The following is a 21433-nucleotide window of genomic DNA, read 5'->3' on the forward strand; positions in this document are numbered from 1 at the left end:
GTTACTTTTTTATTTTAAGGGAGTGATTAGTTAAATTCAGGTCTCATTTCAAAATAATGACTTTCTTTAGAAAATAGCAGGCATCCAAATTATGGAAAATCTGCTCTTTAAGACAGTTGACTTGAGAACATTTAAATATCGAGGGCTGGAATCTTTTTCTTTTCTTTTTAATGATGTCGTTTAGTAAAAGATAGAAGATGATATCATTTCCAAAGACTAGCTCTGGATAGCTGCATATAGTTTGACATTCAAGATATTTTAATGTTATCAGCTAGCACTGCCTGCCATCCGGGATGAGTAATGTTTTCTTGACCAATTATTTATGTGCCTCTAAACAAGAGTGAGTTTCGAGAAGGGATTTATTTGAAGTTGGAAAGCAAAAGTTCTGTGTTAGAAGAGAGGGCCACAAATGGACTATGCCAAATCCCTGCTTTATTTAAGGGAGAATAAAGCTTCAGTAAATATCATATGAAGGTATGGAAAATTCTGTCATAGTTTGGCAGAGACATTCATATGGTGTAGGCGGATGGGTGTTCAAGCCTGACATGACTGGCAAAGCAGCACTGGTGACATGGGAGGACATCCACATAACAGGAGACATGAGGGGTGAAAGGTATGACCTGGTGTTCTCAGGGGAAGAGAAATTGCTTGGCAGAAGACCTCACCTGGGAGGAAACAAAAGAGCAAACACAGATGCTAACCCCAGCTCCCACCGTCCATGCAATCCCAGTGAAGACAGCAATTGAGATGTCAAGTTGGTCTTTAGTCCATGCCCCTGTTACTGTCAGGAAAAATTCGTTTTCGCTTTTTAGTAATTAAAATGCTCATAGATGTTTTATTAACTCACTCTACAGAGCCACGTAGATTTTATAATTCATCCAAGCACTTACAAGTAGTTACTTGTGTTAGGCTGTCAAGACAGAAATGATTCAAAGCCTTGTGTACTGAGCTTCTTGGAAGACGTATCATTCCCTAACACAATGGTATTAGAAAGACTGCTGACAGTTAGTGATCAAGAGATTTCATTTTGCTTGTCATATGGTGGGTTGTCAATTCTTCTTTTCCCTTCAGATAAAAGCTTAGTTGCATTAGATTTCAATAACGGTGAAGTTGCAGGTTAACGCTTTTCAAAAGTACCAAAGTGACTTCAGTACTTAAATTCTATTTTCAAAATGCTGTAGACACCCAAGAACAGAAGTCTCTACAGTAAATGGAACTTAGACATTACTAAAGAAATTTATGGAATGGTGGAGAATAAAACCCCATCTCAAGAGAGTTATAGTTTGTACCCTAGTCCAGATCACAGGTTTAAAATACATAAAGTTTGTAGATTACTAAAATTCTAGGACAAGACAAAGACTTACATTTTCATTTTTAACATGTTTGCTTTCACATTGATGTATCCTTTGCGGATTTCCTCTAGTATTTCTAAAAAAAATTCTAAAAGACAATTTTAAGATGGTCCTCACCACAAAGTACAAGTTTTCCTGAGTTATGCTTAAGATTTAAACAGGGGCTGCAGGGATATTTCTACAAATTTGTCCAAGAAAAATATATATGCAAATTATTTGCCTTTTTTTTTCCCCAACAGCTTAGAGGAGGAAGTGACTGTTTAAACTTTGCTCCCCCCTCGAGTGAAATGTAAAATTGAGCCAGTACATAAAAGTGGAAAAGTAGCCCAGATTTTCCTTCTGTTAGTACTAACCTAGTATTAAGCAAATAAATAATCCATGTGGTTAGTCTATATTTAAAATATTTGTTCTTCTTTAAATATAAAGTAACTTTCACAGAAACAAACAGAAGTGGCTAGAGACTGAAATCATCCCTTTGATATTGAAGCTGAGTATTTTCTCCTTTAAGCTCCAAACATCATCTCCCTCATGCCCACAGGGCTTTCCCACTGTGCTCCAGCACTCCATGTTCTCATTCACTGCTCCCCTCACTGCTGAGCTCACATGATGGTCTGTGAAAGGGTGGTTACAAGCTTATGTTCCATGAGATTTCAGGAGCTTATCTTCATTCATTAATTGTTCTGTATTATGTTTAAATGGTGAATTTTTCAAGTTAAATTGTATTGCTTCTTATATTTTTAGTCTGCTCTGTTATTTCAGGTACCATCTATGAGATGTTGAGAACAAACACAGTTTGAAATAGAACTGCAATAGCAGCTATAGAACATCTAAAAGGCAAAAAAAATAGGCCAGACCTTTATTAAATTTTAAAAGTATGCCTTCGCTACACTCTTGTAAAGATCCAAATAGGGTATTCAAATCTCCAGAGATCACCAGTATAATTTCTTTATCATGTTCCATTTAAAATTTAATTATGTAGTCTACAACAAGAAGTATCTGAGTACTCTAAATAGGTCATGCTATGAACAACTTAATATTATTATAAAGTTTTCCTTCTGAAGATCTGTTCTTTGATGTGCTGTTGCGCACAGAAAGCCTTTCTTCGAAAAAACAATATACATTCATAGCTATAATAATGTCATTTAATATAAAAATTGTAAAGCTTCTTTATCACATTTTAAGTTTGAATTTTCAATTCTTTCTCTAGCCTGAGCTTCCTCAAATCATCAGGAATAACTGGTAAATTAGAACTGACACAATATAATTGTGCTGAATATTTTTATATCTTTCTACGAGCAGAGTTAATCTATTAGCTTTCCTTCTACATGATGTCCACCAACTCACATTTTTCTACTTTTGTCTATCAATGTTATGCATATTTCAGCGGAGAAGTAGTGTAATCTCTTCTTCCTCTTAAATATAATCAGTAGAGAACCATCAGCAGCATTTAATGGAAAATTACTATATTAAAAAGTCACCACTGACCAAGTCACTTTGTTATATTTGCTTTTTTTGAAAAATGTACACACGTGACTTTTCTTGGTTATTATAGAAGATGAAAAAATATTCACAATATTCTTTTCTGTAAGTTCTGACTAATTACAGGGCTTTAAAGGAGCAAATCCCTAACTCCTCTTCTTTAATTAATCTATGAAAAATTCAGAAGGAGTTTTTGAGAATTTTCTTTTCTTTTTTTTTTTATTTTTCTAATGACAACAAAAAACATTCGTGCCGCCAGTGCCTAAACTTTCCTGACAGCCAGACAAAATATTCCAAGTACAGACACATCTGTTCACACTTACATCATTTGCAGTTGAAAACCCCCTTTCACCAGGTTTACAAATGCTTGTAAAAGATTTGAGCAATCCTGGGTACAAATACATCCACGAGTCATTACTGCTCCGAGAAAAGGCATCTTGTTTATCTGAGGATTTCTAGAGTTATAGGGGGCTTGCTCTGCCCCAGTGCACAAAATACAACACGCCCAGTGATGATGGGAAAGTGGTCATTAATTCCAGCAAGGTGCAACACCTAGAATTTTCTGTGCTGTAACGTAGTTTCAGGGTGAAGATGGAAGAAGATGTGGTGTCGGTGGGGAAATTAGGCTATTTCACTGTTATGAATTAATAATACCAAAGTGATTCTCTTGAAGTTTGAAAGAACAAAAAATATTAGATTAGTACATCACACCATAAGATTAAAAACCCCAAAGAACTGCTTGTTTAGAGAGATGCAGGAACAGGTGAATCCTGAAGGCTGGAGGACAAGCCAACCTGCACCCAGCTGGAAACATTTGTTTTAAATCATGACAAGATCATTTGGTTTAATATTTATAACACAATTACAGTCCCTTGTGCACATTGCTGGTATAATCTGATTTTTACTTGTGACATCTTGCTACAGTTGAAATTAAAGCCTTGTGGTAATAATTCAAAAAGCACATTTAGACAATCATTAATGGCAAGTACAAAACAGGATGTTTATTCAAGCACTTATGTATCTCATTTTAACTTTAATTTGAAGTGGAATTCATTTCTGCAGTATAAGAACTTCATGTTTCCAGTATATTAGTCCTATAATACCTAACCAATTGGGGTATGCAGTCAAACTGGAAATATTTTAACACTAAAACCAGTAAAAGATACAGCTAAGCATTGATGTTGACATTCCTAATCAAGGACATGGTTACTTTGTTGAATCTTTTTTTTTTTTTTTTTTTTTTTTTTTTTTGGTAAGTAGGAAGAATTGCAATTATTTTGCAAGAAAGATTAAAAAAATCTTTTGTGTCATGTAGGCCTGATCATTGGTCAGCACTTCAAACACTTGGCAAAATTTCACCAGCATATTTCCTTAAACAACTTTGGATATCAAGTGACAGCCATAAAAAGAAATTTATCTATTAAATAAACTAATTACATAAATCACACAAGTTTGTACCAACAGAACAAATTATTTACAGAGTGGAAAAACATCACATACAGTGAAAATATACATTTTTACAGCTTATCAATATAAGCAAGTCAACTAGTATATACCACACACACCCTAAAGAAAGGCATGTATTTTTTCACTGCCTTAGAAGTAGAAATAACTTATATGTATTACCATGTTTAAAGAAAACTGACTTTCTTGTTGAAATATTCCTTTTACACTATATATTGTCTGAACTACAACACTGCTTTTAATCAGAGGGTAACAAAACCCCCCAAAACCATGACATCACTAAAACCCCCTGCATCTCAGAGAGCAAAACTGGTGACAGAAGGTACAAGTGGACTGAGAACGCCTTTTTTTAACTCACAGGCATCTCTCCTAAGTGACAGGTTACCATATCAGATTTTTGTGTTTCCCTTCTCTCCACCTTTCTGTATGATTACAGCATTTTATTGCACCCTCTGACAATATGTAGGCAGGTCTCTCTTCAAAAACCTCTCTCACAGCCTGGGAGTCTTGTCTAGTTCTATTATTTTATGAAAAGCTTTCTCAGCACAGAAGAATCTGGTCTAAGCTGCTTTCCAAATGAAAATGTCTTAAGATCACAGTGTTTCTTCCTCCTACCTCCAGGTTTCCCTCCCCTCATGCCTCAGGTGAAATGTAAAGCAAAAGCCAAACCACCTGCAATGGGTATAATTGCACAGCTGGAAGGAAGCCACAGCTGGGATTTTTCTCATCAGGAGCACAACTGTGCTGAGCCTCAAAGCCACTTCAACATGTTGCTTTAACTGTGTGGGTTTGGCTGTGCCAGTATTTCAGTGTCTGTGGCATGCAGCCCCAGTTCTCAGTATCCCAGCAGTTTTCCTTAGGAAAAGGATCATGTTCTGGCTCAAAAGGTCGTGCTTCTTTCAGCACCTTCCAGACACTGACACACAGATGCAGTTTAGAGCAACTTGCTTACCTTGGTAATGTTCCAGATAACTCTGTGGCAGTCTCTCTGAAAGACACAAAGTGGGAAAAGATTAACTTGTGTTTTAAATAGCTACGAAATTTTAAAGAAGCCTTTATACTGCTTGTATTTTGTAGGAGTGCAGACACACGTACACGGCTTCGTACGCAAACGCGTCGCTTGCAGATGCGATGTCCCCATGATCACATACAAAAGAATGCGAAAAAAACAGATGATGGAGTGTGATCTAAGGATTTCATCAGAATAAAGTTCTCCGTGGTACAATTACTCATTTTTTTAGGCATAAAATTATCACTATTTCAAATGCCAGCACTGCATGATCTTACATATCCAAAATGCAGCACTGGGCCAATTTCCCTATGGAAAATGTTCCCTTTTTTTTCAAGTGCTGCAGCAAAAGCAAGACATTAGACAGTTCTACAATCATGTTATGCACTGAAAAAAATACCATGTTAATGTTAAATCTTCTTATGGTGGGTTTAAACTACAGTTATTTTCCAAATGCATGACTTCATATTTGGAAATGTTACTTGTCTGAAACTCTCTTGTGGGTTTGCAATTTGTTTGAGGGAAGCTGAGTGTGTGATGGTGAAAGCAGGCTAATGTAGTGGTATGTCACATTAAAGCACAATTAAATACATTATCATTAACTAAGTACACAGTCCTTAAAATACATCCCAGATCTACCATTGCTGTATGTCCTTGTTCCCCTCCCCAGCACGTTTGCTTAGATGTCATCCAAGCATGAGGAAAACAGTTGGATATCTCCTTTTCTCCTTTCTCTCTCATTTATAAGATCCTAAAAAAAACCAGCAAAGAGGCATAGGGGGGTTTGTTGTCCTAAACTGGACCAGAGGTCCATCTCATTTCACACTTTTCTCATCCAGGTATGAAATCTCTGCCCTATGGTTAAGTTTGCTGCATGAAAGGTAACAGGTTAGTTCATACCCTGTTTGCTTCAGCAGAGATACAAATTGCAAAATTTCACATCTGTAGCTTGGAGCTTTAGAGCTGAGGAAGAAAAAATCCTTCCATCCACTTTTACACATGGGGGAGGGAATCCTTTTTATAAAGGGTGGTGGTAGTAATTAAGACAGGTCTCAAAATCTTCCTTGCCTTAACAATTTCCCAAACTATGGATCTAATGATCTCTTAGTATGGAACCAAGCCTATGCATTTTTGTTGCAAGGGTATAAACCTTATATACACAGTTTGAACCCCCAAGCCTAATTTATTTATGAATCCAAAGGAAAAAAAAACACAAAGAAATATATTTTTGAAGGCTCTTCTAGAGTTTCACCATGTTCTGAAGTGACTTTTTTGATGAGGCAACTACAGAATTATTTTCTTAAATACCACAATAACCCAGAGCTCCTCTTCAGGAGGTCTTTCTAGGTCCCCTGTGCTTTTTGGCACTATATGAACTATATGAGCAGCTACAAGGGTCTAATTTTTTTAATTATAATTTTTTTTTAATTGAGTGTCCCACAGTGACACCCAGGCTATTTCCTTAATAGTTACACTGGCAATTGCAGACTCTATTACAGTGTCAGAGAAGAAGAAATGGGCCCTCTAAACATGCATGGCTTTGCATTTTCCATGAGTCTCTACCTCCAAACTGTGCAGTTTGCTGGTCACAGAAGGTAGCCTGAAACCTCCCAGTGTTTTGCTTCAAAAGGCACGGGTCAGAACTGTGTTCAGTGGTTGCAAAGAAGAATAAGCAAGAAATAAAAAGATGGGTCACACCCTTTTTTTTTCAAGCACCATTCAGCAGCAGACCAGCAGATATTTAAGCCACCTCAGAAGAGCTGGTTCCCACCCCATCTTAGGCAGATGGGTACGTATTTAGTAGGTGCCTCTGATGAACAAAGTCCATGATATAAATGACATCAAAGGTGAGAGCCAGGAGCAAGAGGAAGTGAATGTGAAGAGATAAGAAAATTAAATTAGAGTGGAGCAATACAGACTTGGTTTCTATGGGGTTATGTGATACAGCTGTACATGTAGATATTTTATTTTCATTAAACTCCCGCACATTGGTATCATAGAGCCTCATTTTCCAAGCCCTACTCATGGCTTACACAGTTCAAAGAATTAATATCATATTTTTTATAACCTATCAAAGAACCAAATCACTAAATGATTCCAACAGTCAGGATTTTTTCCCCTTGCACCGCTAATCCCAGACATCTTCTCTTTTCACTGAAATGCCTTTTTTTTTTGAGGGAAAGAATCTGGACTAAAAAGTCAGGCCGGGAGTTTTTTGTTTCTTTTTCTAAAGGGGTTCCATAGCATTTAGCTACCTATTACTGTTCTAATAGCAGAATAGCCCAAACCTTTTTGCTTTAGGGTGTGGGAGCACATTTTATAAAATAGCAGTTGCTCATCCAGCTTAAAGAGACAACCAGGCAAATCACAGGTGGGTACTGCAGGAAGCATCAAAGAGCAGAATCAGGTAGGTCTAAAAGAGGATGTTAAACTGGAACCACACTGTCAGCTTCTAAGCAGAGCAGTGAGTGATTGGTGCATTTAAATTTCTAAAGATTTTCATTTTTGTTAAATAACCCTCCCTACAAGAGATGTTAGAGTTGTGAAAACAGTTATTAAATAGTCGATATAGTGGTAAAAATTCTGAATGTGATCAGAATGTTAAACAAAGACACTGCAGGTCTTTAGCATATACATTTTTAATGTAATTAATTGTGTTGCCAGTTTCACATTTGGTCAGATCAAATTCCAATTTTAAGCAAAAATATGTAAGGTAATGATTTTTGAAATACAGATCCAACTCAAATAAAACTCAAACTTAGAACTAAAAGAGGAGAAGTCTGATTACTTCCCAACTATCCAAAGATTTCACTGCTTCTCATCAACTCAGTAAACACTTATACCGTAAAAACAAATTAAAACTCCCTTTAGATGATGAAACTAAAAATATTTTCTTAGAAAACAAACACAATTATCCCTGCAATGCCACTGAAAATAAATGGCATGTGGACTGCTGAAGATGGTGAATGTCCACTGTAAGTGTCCTATAAATATTAGGAATTGAAACACTGCTCTATAAATATATTCCATGGGAGTTTAAAAAAGAAAATCTTATGGAGCAAATTACTCATCAAAAAAACCCTTAAAGTTTATTTAGAGATAATGGATACTCATTCTGTAGTATTTCAAGAAACTGAAGCTAGACTTGTACAACCAATTTTCAGGCCCCTAGTATTCCCCAATGACACACACAATAAATATAACTCATAATTTACTGTATCTACAGGGAAAAAAACCCACTTGGATAAAAGCAAAAGAAGGATAATACTCAAAAAGAGGATGAATATAAGATCATATATTTTCACATCCTGTCTATGATATGCAAAGATGACCTTGAAAAAGGGTGAGGATGGAAACTTGAATGCTTCATCGGAGCTGTCCCGAATTCCACTGAAATCAGTGCCAATGCGAATGGGATAAGCTAATGCACAACAAGGCTAAGGTCAGAAGAGGACAAGGCTATAGACCCTGGAAAAGCTGTTACATGGAGGGTGACATTACAGAAGAGCAGTTGCAGCATTTCCAGAAAGGTCATTTGCATTTTCCAAGCACTTTGTGCTCAGCTACAAAGGATGGATCTGGGGCAGCAGAAATGGTACATATGGAAGATGAAGGCGCTGTTGGAACCCGGAGGGTGCTGGGCAGGAGGTCTACAGCCCAAGATGCTACACCCTCACATGAGGTCTTCCAAAGAAGCAAAATGCTGGCTTACAAATTGCTCATGAGACCCGCGAAGAGCTCTGACGTACCGAAGAAGTTCTGCACTCTCAAGTGAGGGCTATGTAGATATTATTAAAGCCCAGAAAGCATGAACCAAGCACCACACACACACTTTGTCATTTCTCTCTTCAGGCTGAGAAATCCTTCCCGTAGGATTGGAGTAGGATGTATACCAAAGCAGAAAAGTATAAATATTTTAGTCAAAACCTTATAGTGAAGTGGAAGTGGGAAGATCTGCATAAAGATCATCAAACAGACTTCACTGCCTAATAGTTCTGTTTGAAGAGAGTTGTTTGGGAAAACTCTTCATAATATCTGGAAAGTGTTGTGTTTGTATTAAATGTTTTGTTCACTGAGAAATCATATGGTGCTCTGCTCTCAGAGGCTGACTGGCAGCTGCTGTTACCCACCTACATGCAGGATTTGGCACAACACAACTCTGAGGTTAAACTGTGCGATATTTTGCACAGTTTGCCAAGAGAAGTTGTGGCTGGCCCATCCCTGGAAGTGTTCAAGGTCAGGTTGGATGGGGCTTGGACTAACCTGGTCTGGTGGAAGGTCTCCCTGCTCATGGAAGGGCATTGTGATGATTTTTGCTGGGTTTAAGATTCTATGATGTTCTTCTGCAGAGATGTAAACTGAAGCACAGGAGACAGGGAAGGTTCTAAAGGGCAGCTGAGGTCATCTTGTATAAACTCAGCTAGTTGTATGCCAGAAACCTTACCAAGTACCAAGTTCAAACCATACAAGTCAAGACTATGCACAGAAACCAGTTTTTCTTCTGCAGTATCATGACCCTTAATGATTTGGAAGCTGTAGGTCTCCACTGAGCACAAGTTTTTTTCTGAAAAGGAAAGCATATGGATTCTAGCTAAGCAATCTGTCGGGGTGCTGGGGAAGATGCAAAAAGAATGGCAGCAACACATTCCTGCAATCGTGTCACCGTTCTTCCTTTTTCCATCTCACACTTTGGGGAGAGGATAAAGCCCGCCTACGGCACAGAAGGCACATGAGGATAAGGGCAAGGCTGGAGAATGGATCTGTACTGTGTGCTATTAAGAATGCAGTAAAGCCTCAAGATGCAGAATATGGGAGTCTTCAGTTTTGGCAAGAAAAACGTCCAACCCAAAGTCAGCAGCTGATATTTAACCAGGAGGGTTAGAAGGTCCTGTCTTTTCGAGGGCAGGAGAACATGACCCCTTTGATTCCCTGGGACGTGTAGCAGCAGTTAGTTCTATTACTTGTGCTCAATTTCCATGAAGTACAAAAAAAAAACCCAAAGGTTAAGCTGGTATTTCTGGTTTGGGTGAAACGTTCAACCCTTTACTAAACACAGTCTCAAAACTGACACAATCATTAATCTTACTGGAAGGGATATATTTGTAAACAGAAATAAGTACAAGCTGAAGAGAAATGAGGCATTTGGGAGGATCACTTGAAAAGTTATGGTGGTTTTTTTTTCCATGAATAGCCAGTGTGGGCATAGGTGGATATGTCAAATGTGCTGATAAGATATGTGTAACAAACTGCAATCATGTTGATACCTAGGAAGTTCTACCTTGAATATTTTCATATATTGCATAACCATGAAGTTGTTCGTTGTTTTGCCCCAGTGCAAATCTGACTTGCCAGGAAAAACAACTCACTGGGTGCTTTTAGCCACTTTTTCCTGGCTGTGCCTACAGGGAGACACTGCACCACTGACTCAGCTAAACAAGAAAACCAGGGTAGAGAGGGGTCCAAAACTTACCGTTGAACAACACCCCTCAGCTAGAGCGATGATGGCTCCTGTGACCACCAACTCAAAGAGATACATCCCATGACTTTCAGTGGCTTTTAACCAGACCATGAACAAACAGCTTTTTTAATTGTAGGGTTCATGCTTGCAGACACGCTCGCTGCTCCTGCACAGACGTGCATCAGCAGCATGGCAAAAGATGGCCACTAATTGTCAGTATAAAGCAGAACTAAAGAAAAGTTTACAAAGGGATAAGAAGGATTTTCCACTTAAAGCAGGGGAGAACAGCTGAAGAGGAACTTTAAATTAGCTTTAAAAGCAAGGTTGTATCAGGAGGAATATAATTACTTTCTTGGAGTTTCACCAAGACTTGGGAGTCAATGCAGAAGGGTGTTGTGGGGTTTTTAATGACCACAAATGGTCAGGACATTGATTTCACATTTGAGGTGAAAAATGGCACCTTCAAAGACACATTGTTGTTTCTGCTCTTCCTAAAAATCACATGGGGGACTACGTCTGAGTTGACTTGGAAGAATTAATAGTGTGTATTGAAATACCATTGTGAGACACAAGATATTTCACTGGTCTTAAATTGGGTAGTTTCTCAGCTTTGTTAGAGCACAGAACATAAACAAGCTACGTTTGGATAAAATACAGGGTTTAGATTTTGAATTCAGTTTTGCTATGACTAATTTAGTGGATTTCAGAGAAGGCTTTGTTTTCTCTATATCACATGCTTTTAGCATAATTTTTTGGTAGAATTGGTCCCTATGACAACTAGAGATCAAAACGGTCAAAAACAATTTCATCTTTTAAAAAAAGTGAAACTATTAAAAACTATCAAGATTTCAAACTGATACTTCTGTAAGTGTTTTATCTTTCACACAGTAAGCAGCAAATAAATACAATGCCATTTTAAAGCCTCACACTGAGCTTAGCTACCTAAGAAGGATCACACATTTACAGCAGAAATACTGCATAAACAGTCTCTGAATGTGCTATTTAAGTACAAGCTAAATACTCTTTTTTTAGGAAGTGATGTAACAAGTTCATATGTAAAAATCTATTTCTATGCAAGCTGACATTCTGCAAGATTAGCTGACTGAGATAAAGGACATGAGCAAACATGCTTGTTGTTTTCTCCCACGATTATTTTTAAGAGCTGCATTTTTCACTATTCTAAATTTGCTACTTTTGAATTTTTTATTCCTCCTCAGGTGAGAGGAAAGAAATCTCTGTGTATGCAGTGATAATCACCTGCCACCTAAACCATTCAAGTCTAGTGTATCCTGAATGCAAAGTCCATCATCCTGCATGCAAATAATACCCCAAATTGAACCTGCCCTCATCGTTGTGACTATTTTATATATTTTATAAAAAATTAAATTTTTATTTAACTCTCACCCCAACATCTTTAAAGACAGTAATATTATAACTTGCAACTTAAATAAATGCCAGCTTACAAGTTAAAGCATAATTCAGGCCAAATCCTCCCTCCTTGCAATTTAACTACAACTCCCAGCTAAGATCTTGGCCTCTTGTCTAACTATCCACCAAGGACATCAGATGAAAACTTCTCTCTCATATATCTTCTGCTCTGGTATTAAAGAGCAAGATAAAAATTAATAGGTGGAAGAAACACAGCAGTGTCCATTTTAGAGAGTGGTAATGGGGGCATGGATGGGATGCAATTCAGCCAGGGTCATCAGGGAGAAATGCCAGGGCATGGAGAAGAAATGAAGAAAGATCCCACTCTGGTGCTTTGCTCCAAGGTCAGACCCTGCCTTCATGGATTTGCAGACACGACTCTTGCAGCACAGGAAATGCTGTTGCCATGTGTTTTCTCAGGGAAGTGCTTCATTTTGAAAGCTGATGGCTTGGAAATGAAGGAAGAAAGCACCATGGGTACAGAATTTGGCTCTCTGGGACACAGGAAGCAGCAGAAAGAACATGGGGGAGAATCCACCAGGGTACCAACTCCTACACCATCACCCTGTTAGCACAGGGACAGAAAGAAGTGATGCACAGGCAACTGTCTTAGGGAGCTGTATGAGCTCAGTAGGAGGAAAATACCCTCTGTCTCTCTCCAAAATGAGAAGAAAGATCATCCAAAACAGAATAGATGTTCCTCCCCCATATGCTCATTGAACCTAATGCAACCTCCCAGAGTAGAAAATCTTACACATTTGGCATTTGACTGACCTGGAGCTCATGGTATCACTGCCCCTGGTGCAGTGATTATACTTTATCACCATGTCTTCTTACTGTACAATGAAAGGAGGGGAATCACACCCAAAGTCTCAACAGTAATTTGAGGTCAAACAAATATAGAACAAAAGGAGAATTAGGGGTTATGTGCTAATTCAGTAGAATTAATAAATTATATATAATGGCCAGTCTTCGCGAGCGAAGATTTGGGAAAGGTCATTAACCCTTCCAGCCTGCGCAGTGGATTTTTAGGTGAGACACAGTGTGCGCTGAACTGAGCCCACCCTTTAGTCCTGAGGTTCATCTGCCGGGGCCGAGCAAAGCTTGGACAGTGGCAGTGAGGTCCCCAGGATGTAGGTTTGTTTAGAGTGACCTTCTCTTAGGTGGATTGCCTTCCACGGCTGACGAGCTCCACCTGCCCAGGGGGCCGGGAATCGAACCCGGGTCGCAGCGGTGAGAGTCAGACACTCTAACCACTAGACCACCAGAGGCCCCCAATTCAGTAGAATTATGGAGTCATAAAATGGTTTTTGTTGGAAAGGACCTTAAAGATTACACCATGGGCGGGGATATCTTCCACTAGACCAGGTTGCTCAAAGCCCTATCCAACATGGCCTTGAACACTTCCAGAGATGGGGCATCCACAACTTCTCTGGGCAACCTGTGCTAGGGCATCGCCACCCTCACAGGGAAGAATTTCTTCCTAATATCTAATCTAAATCTATCCTCCTTAGTTTAAAGCCATTTCCTCTTCTCCTGTCACTACAGTCTCCAATAAAGGGTCCCTCCTCATCTTTCCTGTAGATCCTCTTTAGTACTAGATGGTGCTAGAAGGCCTGGCCAGAGCCTTCTCTTCTCTAGGCTGAGCAACCCCAAGAAGTCATACAATCACAAGGTTGCATAAGGTATATGAAGGAAGACAAAGAAATTATTCAAGTACTATAGATGATGATGTCCTAGATGATTTCCTTATTTTCTGGGATGTTGCACAGGGCTGCAGTAGGTATCTTTTGTTATGCAAGAATTTGTCATGTTTGTGTAGGGTGAGAGGCGCAGTTATATCTGTCATTTACACAAGTGTCTTTTATGATGTAGCAGCTGCTGGTTGGGTAAAATGTTGATGTCTTCAGTGATGAATGCCAAAAAAAAAAAGCCACCCCAATGACTGTTTTTTATTGAATACCCACACCTCACTCTTCACACCTATATTCCCCATCAAATTTTGCAATGCTAACAGTTCAAAACTTTGGTATTCCCTGCTGTCAGATGTTTTCACTAATATACACAGACTTCAAGCCACTCACAAAATTTGGAGGCTTTATTTAAACTTATTTCAGAGAAGTAACTTTTGATTCTCTGCCAAGAAATGCCAAGCTTGGAAATGACATCTCATACTGATCTCTAAATACTTTAGTGAAGCAGAACAACTTGAAGACTTCAGCTATTATGTATTCAAGTAGTTACTCATTTTCTTAGCCAATGCATACTGGGCTGAGACGTGCATTTGGGGATCTCTGAAGTTTTGTGAAGCTGAGGGACTTCTAGAACAAACTGTGATACTGAGGTATAGGTCCCTTAGAAGAACTAACGTAAGTTAGGAAGGGGGTGGTCTTCTTTGCTCAATTCACAAAAACCCAATCCAACCCAAAACCACACAAAATCCAAACAAAACAAAACAAAACCCTCCCCCAAACGAAACAACAAAACAAAGAAACAACCCCCCTGAAGATCCCACAGACTTCCAGGCTTTGGGCGGGGTCTTTCCACTTTCAGTTTTGAGGGCAGTGCACTCTTGCCGTATTTTTCCAATCAGAAGGAACAAATACCAGAAATCCCACAAGATCAACTCTTGCTGAAGTGCCACACAGTAGGAGGGATGCTGGACATGGCCACATGCTGTACCACGGACAGATGCAAACTGCTCTACCTGCACTGCCTGCTATGGAAACAAACCTGGCCTGATAAACGCTGTCGCTACTTTAACCCAGCCTCAGGGGAAGCATTCCATGACTTTGGAAAAGCTTGCTTTTCTTTAGCATCAGATAGGTACAGGAACTGCTGAAAACAGCTTGTCTCTACCTGGAACACCAGTGTTGCCAACATTTCCTTCAGACATCTGCCCATATTGTCTTTTCATCCACCTGCTGAAACAGTTACTTCCTTTCTCCAGCTGGTAGTCAAGTATATGGACGGTAAGACTGACAGAGAGATAGACAACAGGTTAGCAAAGGCATACAGTGCCTTCGGAAAGCTTCATAAAAGAGTTTGGCGAAATAAACACTTGAAGAAAAGTACAAAGATCAGTGTTTACAGAGCCATAGTGCTGTCTACTCTTCTATATGAGTCTGAATCATGGGTCATCTACTGCCACCACCTGCAACTCCTAGAACGCTTCCATCAACACTGTCTCCGTACAATTCTAAACATCCACTGGTCAGATTATGTGACTAACACGTCTGTTCTAGAACAAGCAGCAATCACAAGTATTGAGGCCATGTTGATGAGAACACAGCTGTGATGGTCAGGGTACGTCTCAAGGATGAAGGACCACTGCCTCCCTAAGATCTTGCTTTATGGTGAACTTGCCACTGGCTGCCACATGAGAGGAGCCCCAAAGAGAAGATACAAGGACTCCCTGAAACAACATCTCAGCCTCGGCCATATTGTACACCATAACTGGTTTACTCCGGCCTCCAATTGGAAGGCCTGGAGACACACCATCTTTAATGCTGCGGATGCTTTTGAGAACGCACACAGGATCACTCTTGAGGAGAAAAGACAACGCAGAAAGAATATTCCACCTAAGGAGTCTTTCTGCTGTGACTTTTGCAACCGGACGCGCCTATCTCGCATTGGCCTTTTTAGCCACCAGCGCGCTTAAAACAAACGTGGGTAGAGCCCTTCCCAAATCTTTGTTCACGAAGCCCAGCCATGATGATGAGTCAAGTATAAATTCACTGCTTAGTTCCTTTCTGTCCTGGCATCTCCTCCTTGTAATCTAAAATACAACGATACCAGGTTGAAACACGGGATGGAATAGGAAAAATGCAGAAAGGACTCTGAACAAGGCTGCCAGCCAGCAGTCTGTGTCCCATTAGCTGCAGTTCAAAACAGTCCTCATATTTCCATAAATACTGCAGTATCTTCTGGAGTATCTCAGCACAAACTGCAACAGATGTTGGATGCTATTATTTCTTCATTTTTGCTCATTTCTTGTTCATCTGTTATTTTCTTGCCTCGGTTTTTTTTTTTCTCTTGCCACCTGTCCTCACACAAATCAGAAATGTTTAAAAAACCACCGTCAAGTTTTGTGCTTATTGGTCCTTCTACCGCTGCTCAAAATTAATGGGACAGGAGAAGAAAAGAGATTAAGATCTAACTCACTGTCTTATTTTTGACCTTAAAAGGATGGGTTGAGTTTATTTTTGACAACCCTAAACAGAGAGAGTAAATCTGCTGAGCTGACCACCTCGGGAAATTGAAGTACACAAGTACCATTATTCTCTAACAAGTTCATAAATGTTACTGAACAATATGTAGATGGTGTTGTGAAATTACGATATAAAGTGTTTTAAAGTGTAAGTTACCAGTGATATAAATCTACAAGCAAGCCCTTTTCTCCCCAGCCACATCCAAACCAAAAGATGTTAAGATAGTTCTTTAATGGCAAAAACTATTAGGCTGCAATATGTAGCAGGTTCATCTATTAATCATCAGACCATTTATGTTTCGTAATTCTACCACAGTTAAATAACATGGACTACTAAGTACCTGAATCGGCTATTAGCAACCATTCCTGCTCATTAAAACTCACTTATTTATACTTTAGCAATGGTAAATGTAACCAGCCCTGGAGGAGTGTCACAGTGCTTGGAAATGGCACATTAAGCTTCATTTACCCAGCTACACTCCAAGGCAGAGGGGGAAGGGAAAAATACAGTGATGGTCCATAACAAAGCTCAGAAGCTTTTTGAAGCTGCATTAAGAAAATGACAAATCTTACAAAGAGAGCCATAAAGCTTCCGCAAGTACAACAGTTCTGCAAGGAGCTATTTATCATAGTTTGTTGAAAAGACTCCTACGTTTGATACTATTGGACTGTGAGAGACGATTATTAAATGTAATTACAGAAATAGCACAGAAATAATAGTTTATTGCAGAGCATAAGCAACACTGTATTAACAAAGAGGAGTGGGGAACATGTTCAGCATTTGCAATCGTATCATTAGCTTTTCTGGGAACACATACACAAATGTATACACATCTAATTCCATGTTGGCTTCTACTAACCAGAATTATCCTTCAAGAATTTCTGATCTGGGTCAATGCATCCATCTATACTTGGAGCGAGAAAGCAGTAGCCAAAGTGGATTGTTATGTGGGTGTCAGCTTTTACTCCTTTTCTACTTAACACAGATTTATTAAAAAACAACCACAACTGGCTGTCAAAAAATACTGCTCACATTTGCTTATCAGCAGCCCTGTAATAGATACATTTTAGCTACAGTGCTGCCATTTGAACTGAACGATTCATTTAGAACATGCCAGTTACCACGAGATTCTCCACGCAGTAAAACAAGTTTTGATTTCTTATTGCTACCTGCAAGAATGAGTTTAACTTCTATTATATCTACATCTCTGCATGTTTGCTTGTGTGCTCAGTCATCCATTTTACCTTTTCTTTTTGCTGTGAGTGATTTTGCCCAATTTCTTGATGCCGCTTTTCACTCTTGAATATATCTGCCACTCACTTCTTGTGCGTCATTGTCCATCTTGGTGAACTTCCTTTCTTAAAAGCACACAGTTCTTTCAGAAAGCTTTCTCTGCTGCTTTGGGGGAGACATCGACACTTTTCACAGACTACAGAGTCAAATAAACTTAGAAGCACAGCTTCTTACAGCTGGAGCTATAGTTTGCACCAGTAAATAGGGCAAAAAATCAACCCTCTGTCAGCAGTTTAAAGGATCCCTTCTGATCCACAAAGTTTTAAGATTAACTCTTTTACTGGCCCAGGTCTGAAACATTTTGCAAAAAGGTGTTTGGGAAGGAAGGCATTCAGTGACAGATGGGTTTTATTTATTTTTGGGTAAAAGGAATAGCTTAAAACATGTTGGGAACATGGGAGAGGATTCCTGGCGTGTCAAGACAAAGACTGAATGCATCTGAAGCACCGAAGAGATGCAGAAATCACCATCATAGGACCACGCACACGTTCATTGGTAGCATGGTGCTCATTGACCCCTGCTCCTTCAGCAATGATCTGTTTTGGAGTAGGAAACACACAGTATTTTTGAAGCTCAGCAGCCTCTTTTAAGCATCTACACTCCCTCTCAAGTTCACTCTTTATTGACAGCTCAATGTTTTACAGGTGAAACTGCACTCAAAAACAGGAGCTGTGTGCACACAGTTGAAAAAAAGTGAGGTTGTAAATCAGGTGCAAAGAGAAGAAATCAGTCTACCTTTAGGTATTCACATTCCTGAAAGCAGCGTTTTCACATCGTCTAAAGACTCACCGGTTATTGAGGGTTTATTACCGGTTTTTGAGGGTTTGAATCTAAAAAAACTTGTAGATAGATTGCTAACAAAGATTTCCAACCATGCTGCAGAATCCTCGGGAGCTCGGCGCTGATTATACTGAGATGCTTCAGAAAAAAATCCTGCTAGCCATCCATCTGCATCAGTAGGTACACAAGGGCATTCGAGAAAATCTCCCCTGGTCACATCACATCGCTGGTGTAAAAGAAACAAGTTTTCCTTTTGAACGTTTTTGACTGGTTTGTACGCAGAGAAATCATTCCAGCAGCAATTTCCAGCTGACAATCATCTTGCCATAATAGCCATAAAAATAAAATGAAATCAACACGGATGGAATCTGAAGTAGGAGACCTAAATTATACGTAACTGTATTCATAAAACTACACCTCTGCTCAGAGTTGCTCTGTACACTACACATATGCCAGGATCTCTTAATCTGCTGCTGATGTGCTGCATATTGCGGTTGTGTGCAATTACAGTTAGCTATAATTAAGAACAATTACTGCTTTTATTTCTCCACTTGTTCTTTAAAAAGCACAGTTGTAATAAAACTTTTTTCCCTGTTTTTTTTTTTTTTTAAAGGTGAATATAATTATACATCCCTATAACATCTCAAATAATTAGTTTGACTCAAGTTTCCTCTGGAACAATTTTCATTTTAACTGTCAGATCTGCCATCTATAGTCAATAGAACACATTGTAAAAAAAATTCTATCATTAACCTTTTTTCACCCCATAAATCTGCAAAAGAACTTGAAGAAATTGAAAAATTCATTGCTTAAATATTGAAAGGCCAAATTCAACTAACACCCCTTCCCCAGCAATACCTTCTTAATCATGCTGAAACATTATTGTTATTGTACTAGCTAACTATAACAATAATAAATTAAAACTGAATATAAAAGGTATTTGGCATCTCTCTATATTTTATAGGCTACTTTCCAGCCCTATTCTCATAAAAGAATCTCTCTACTGTATCTTTGTTTAGAATCTACCCATGATTACTAACCATGCAGACTGCAGGGAAAAGTAATTAAGTTTAATAGAAGCCACCCTCATTTCTGAAGCTGCCCTCAATTTAAGCCATAGAAGGAGAGTAATTAAATTTAATGTGTGCCACAGCTTTTAAATGAAGATATGGCATGTAAAATTCTCTCACTCTGTAACGCATCTTTTCCGAACGCTGCAAAATAAGTGTTGTGATGCAAAAAGATAGCAAATTACAACCACCAAACTGTGTTCAGCTCTCTTTTTCTACTGGCTGTCTCTTCTAAATGGTGAGGCCTTTGTATATATTAAGAACAACATAGTCTAAATCATGGGACTTGGGAAGCCTGCAGTCACTCCATTCTTTGCCTGCGTTACCTTCTTTGATTAACTTTAGATGAAGCTCTTCAGGCAGGGTCCACCTCTTACACATTTTTAATAGATGTAACAAGTTTCCAGCCGCAGCACAAATGTCTAGCACAAACACTGTTCACCAAGAAAATCCTCCCCCAAAGTAGCTGCAGTAGAAGCAGGGATTAATGACATTAATTTCCAGACACAGCCACAGATCTCCCATGTATGTCTTCAGTCTTCAAGTCAGCAGAAGAAAAAAAACCCAACAATTAAATTATCCATGGCTCAGTTATTTTCCCAAATAATAGTCTTACTACTTTTACACAGAAACACAAATTAAAAACCAGGGATAATAAAAATATTTCACCCTTGCAAAGATGAACTTACTGAATGAGGAGCTCTGAGACTGAAAGAGAGTAATTTCTCTGCCCCAGCTCTGCAGGCTCTCTGTGTACGTATAAATAAATATTTCTTTGCAGAGTATCACAGAAGTTTCATCAACTGATTTAAAACAAACAGGGAATTTGAATGCTTGAATTACTTTGCAAAAGGGAGGATGGATACCTGTCACTGCTGAGAAGAAGGTTGGGCCGAGATACTAAACTCACAATTAGTTCACAAAAGGGCTCCCAAACTTCTTCCAGGCAGCCACCTCTCCTGAACACATAGTAGTATGTACTATTGGGGTTAAACAAAACTTCTGCACTGAAAATGAGAAGTTTGAATTGAAAAGACAAAACCTAGGACAAAATTTCAAAGGTCTTTGTGTCCCTCCCCAGCTGCCCCCCCACCCCCCCCCTCTACGACAAAAAAAAAAAGAGAAAGAAAGAAAAAAGGGGGACAGGAGGGGGAGAGTAGAGAGAGAATAGATAGATCCTCTATTTTCATTTTAGACCCTACCACAAATCTGCCACATGCTTCCTCCAAGAGAGGGGTTGAACACTCAGTTTTAGCAGTGTAGAGAACTGATTCCTGTATCCCTGGTGCACACTCAGCGTTGCAGGAACCTGTCTGTACAGCAATGAGACACACATGTTTCATCTGCCTTTCATTTCTTTACAAGATTCTCAAAAGTGAACATCCATAATAGAAAACAAGAGGCAGCCAGGGTTTCATGTCTGTCTGTCTCCCTGGCAAAGCCCACAATCCTATATCCATTAGCCTACAGACTGTTCAATAGGCAGATCCACACTTCAAATTGTGAAGCCACTGCTAATATAAATTGCAAGCAATCTGAGAAAAAGAGACTGCATTTGTAGGTATTTTTAGCTTCCTGAAAGAAAGATTTGTTTATCCATATCATGACTAAAAAAAGTTGAATTTTTTGGTTTTAACATAACAAAATAGTGACAAAATTGCTGCTTAAATTCTAATTTTTACTCAATTATATTTTAAAGTGATCCTACCAGATGCTGGAACTAAAGCAACATGATTTTGCTATATTTATAGCTAAGCTGCAAAACATTTCAACATTTACAAAGAGAAGAAATCTCTCTGCTAATGCCAGGAGAAGAATAAGCTCAAATGCCATTGCACATGATGGCTCTTAATAGTTGGCACAAGGAGAGGAGAAATGTCTCTATAACA

General features: G+C 38.9%; 1 protein-coding gene across 2 annotated transcripts in view; it reads right to left on the reverse strand.

Moving 5' to 3' along the window:
- CELF2 (CUGBP Elav-like family member 2) overlaps positions 1-21433 on the reverse strand; it is a 456142-nt gene that overhangs the window by 304227 nt on the left and 130482 nt on the right. For both annotated transcript variants that reach the window (XM_039386308.1, XM_027728230.2), the window contains exon 2: positions 5248-5283. Coding sequence is in view for 1 of the 2 variants with exons in the window: in XM_027728230.2 (XP_027584031.1) it covers positions 5248-5283 (36 nt within the window). In the remaining variant the exon portion in view is untranslated. The remainder of the gene's footprint in view (positions 1-5247; positions 5284-21433) is intronic.

Source organism: Pipra filicauda, unplaced genomic scaffold (genome assembly GCF_003945595.2).
Source record: "Pipra filicauda isolate LSUMZ 115617 unplaced genomic scaffold, ASM394559v2 scaffold119_size3216105_pilon, whole genome shotgun sequence".
Taxonomy (NCBI): domain Eukaryota; kingdom Metazoa; phylum Chordata; class Aves; order Passeriformes; family Pipridae; genus Pipra; species Pipra filicauda.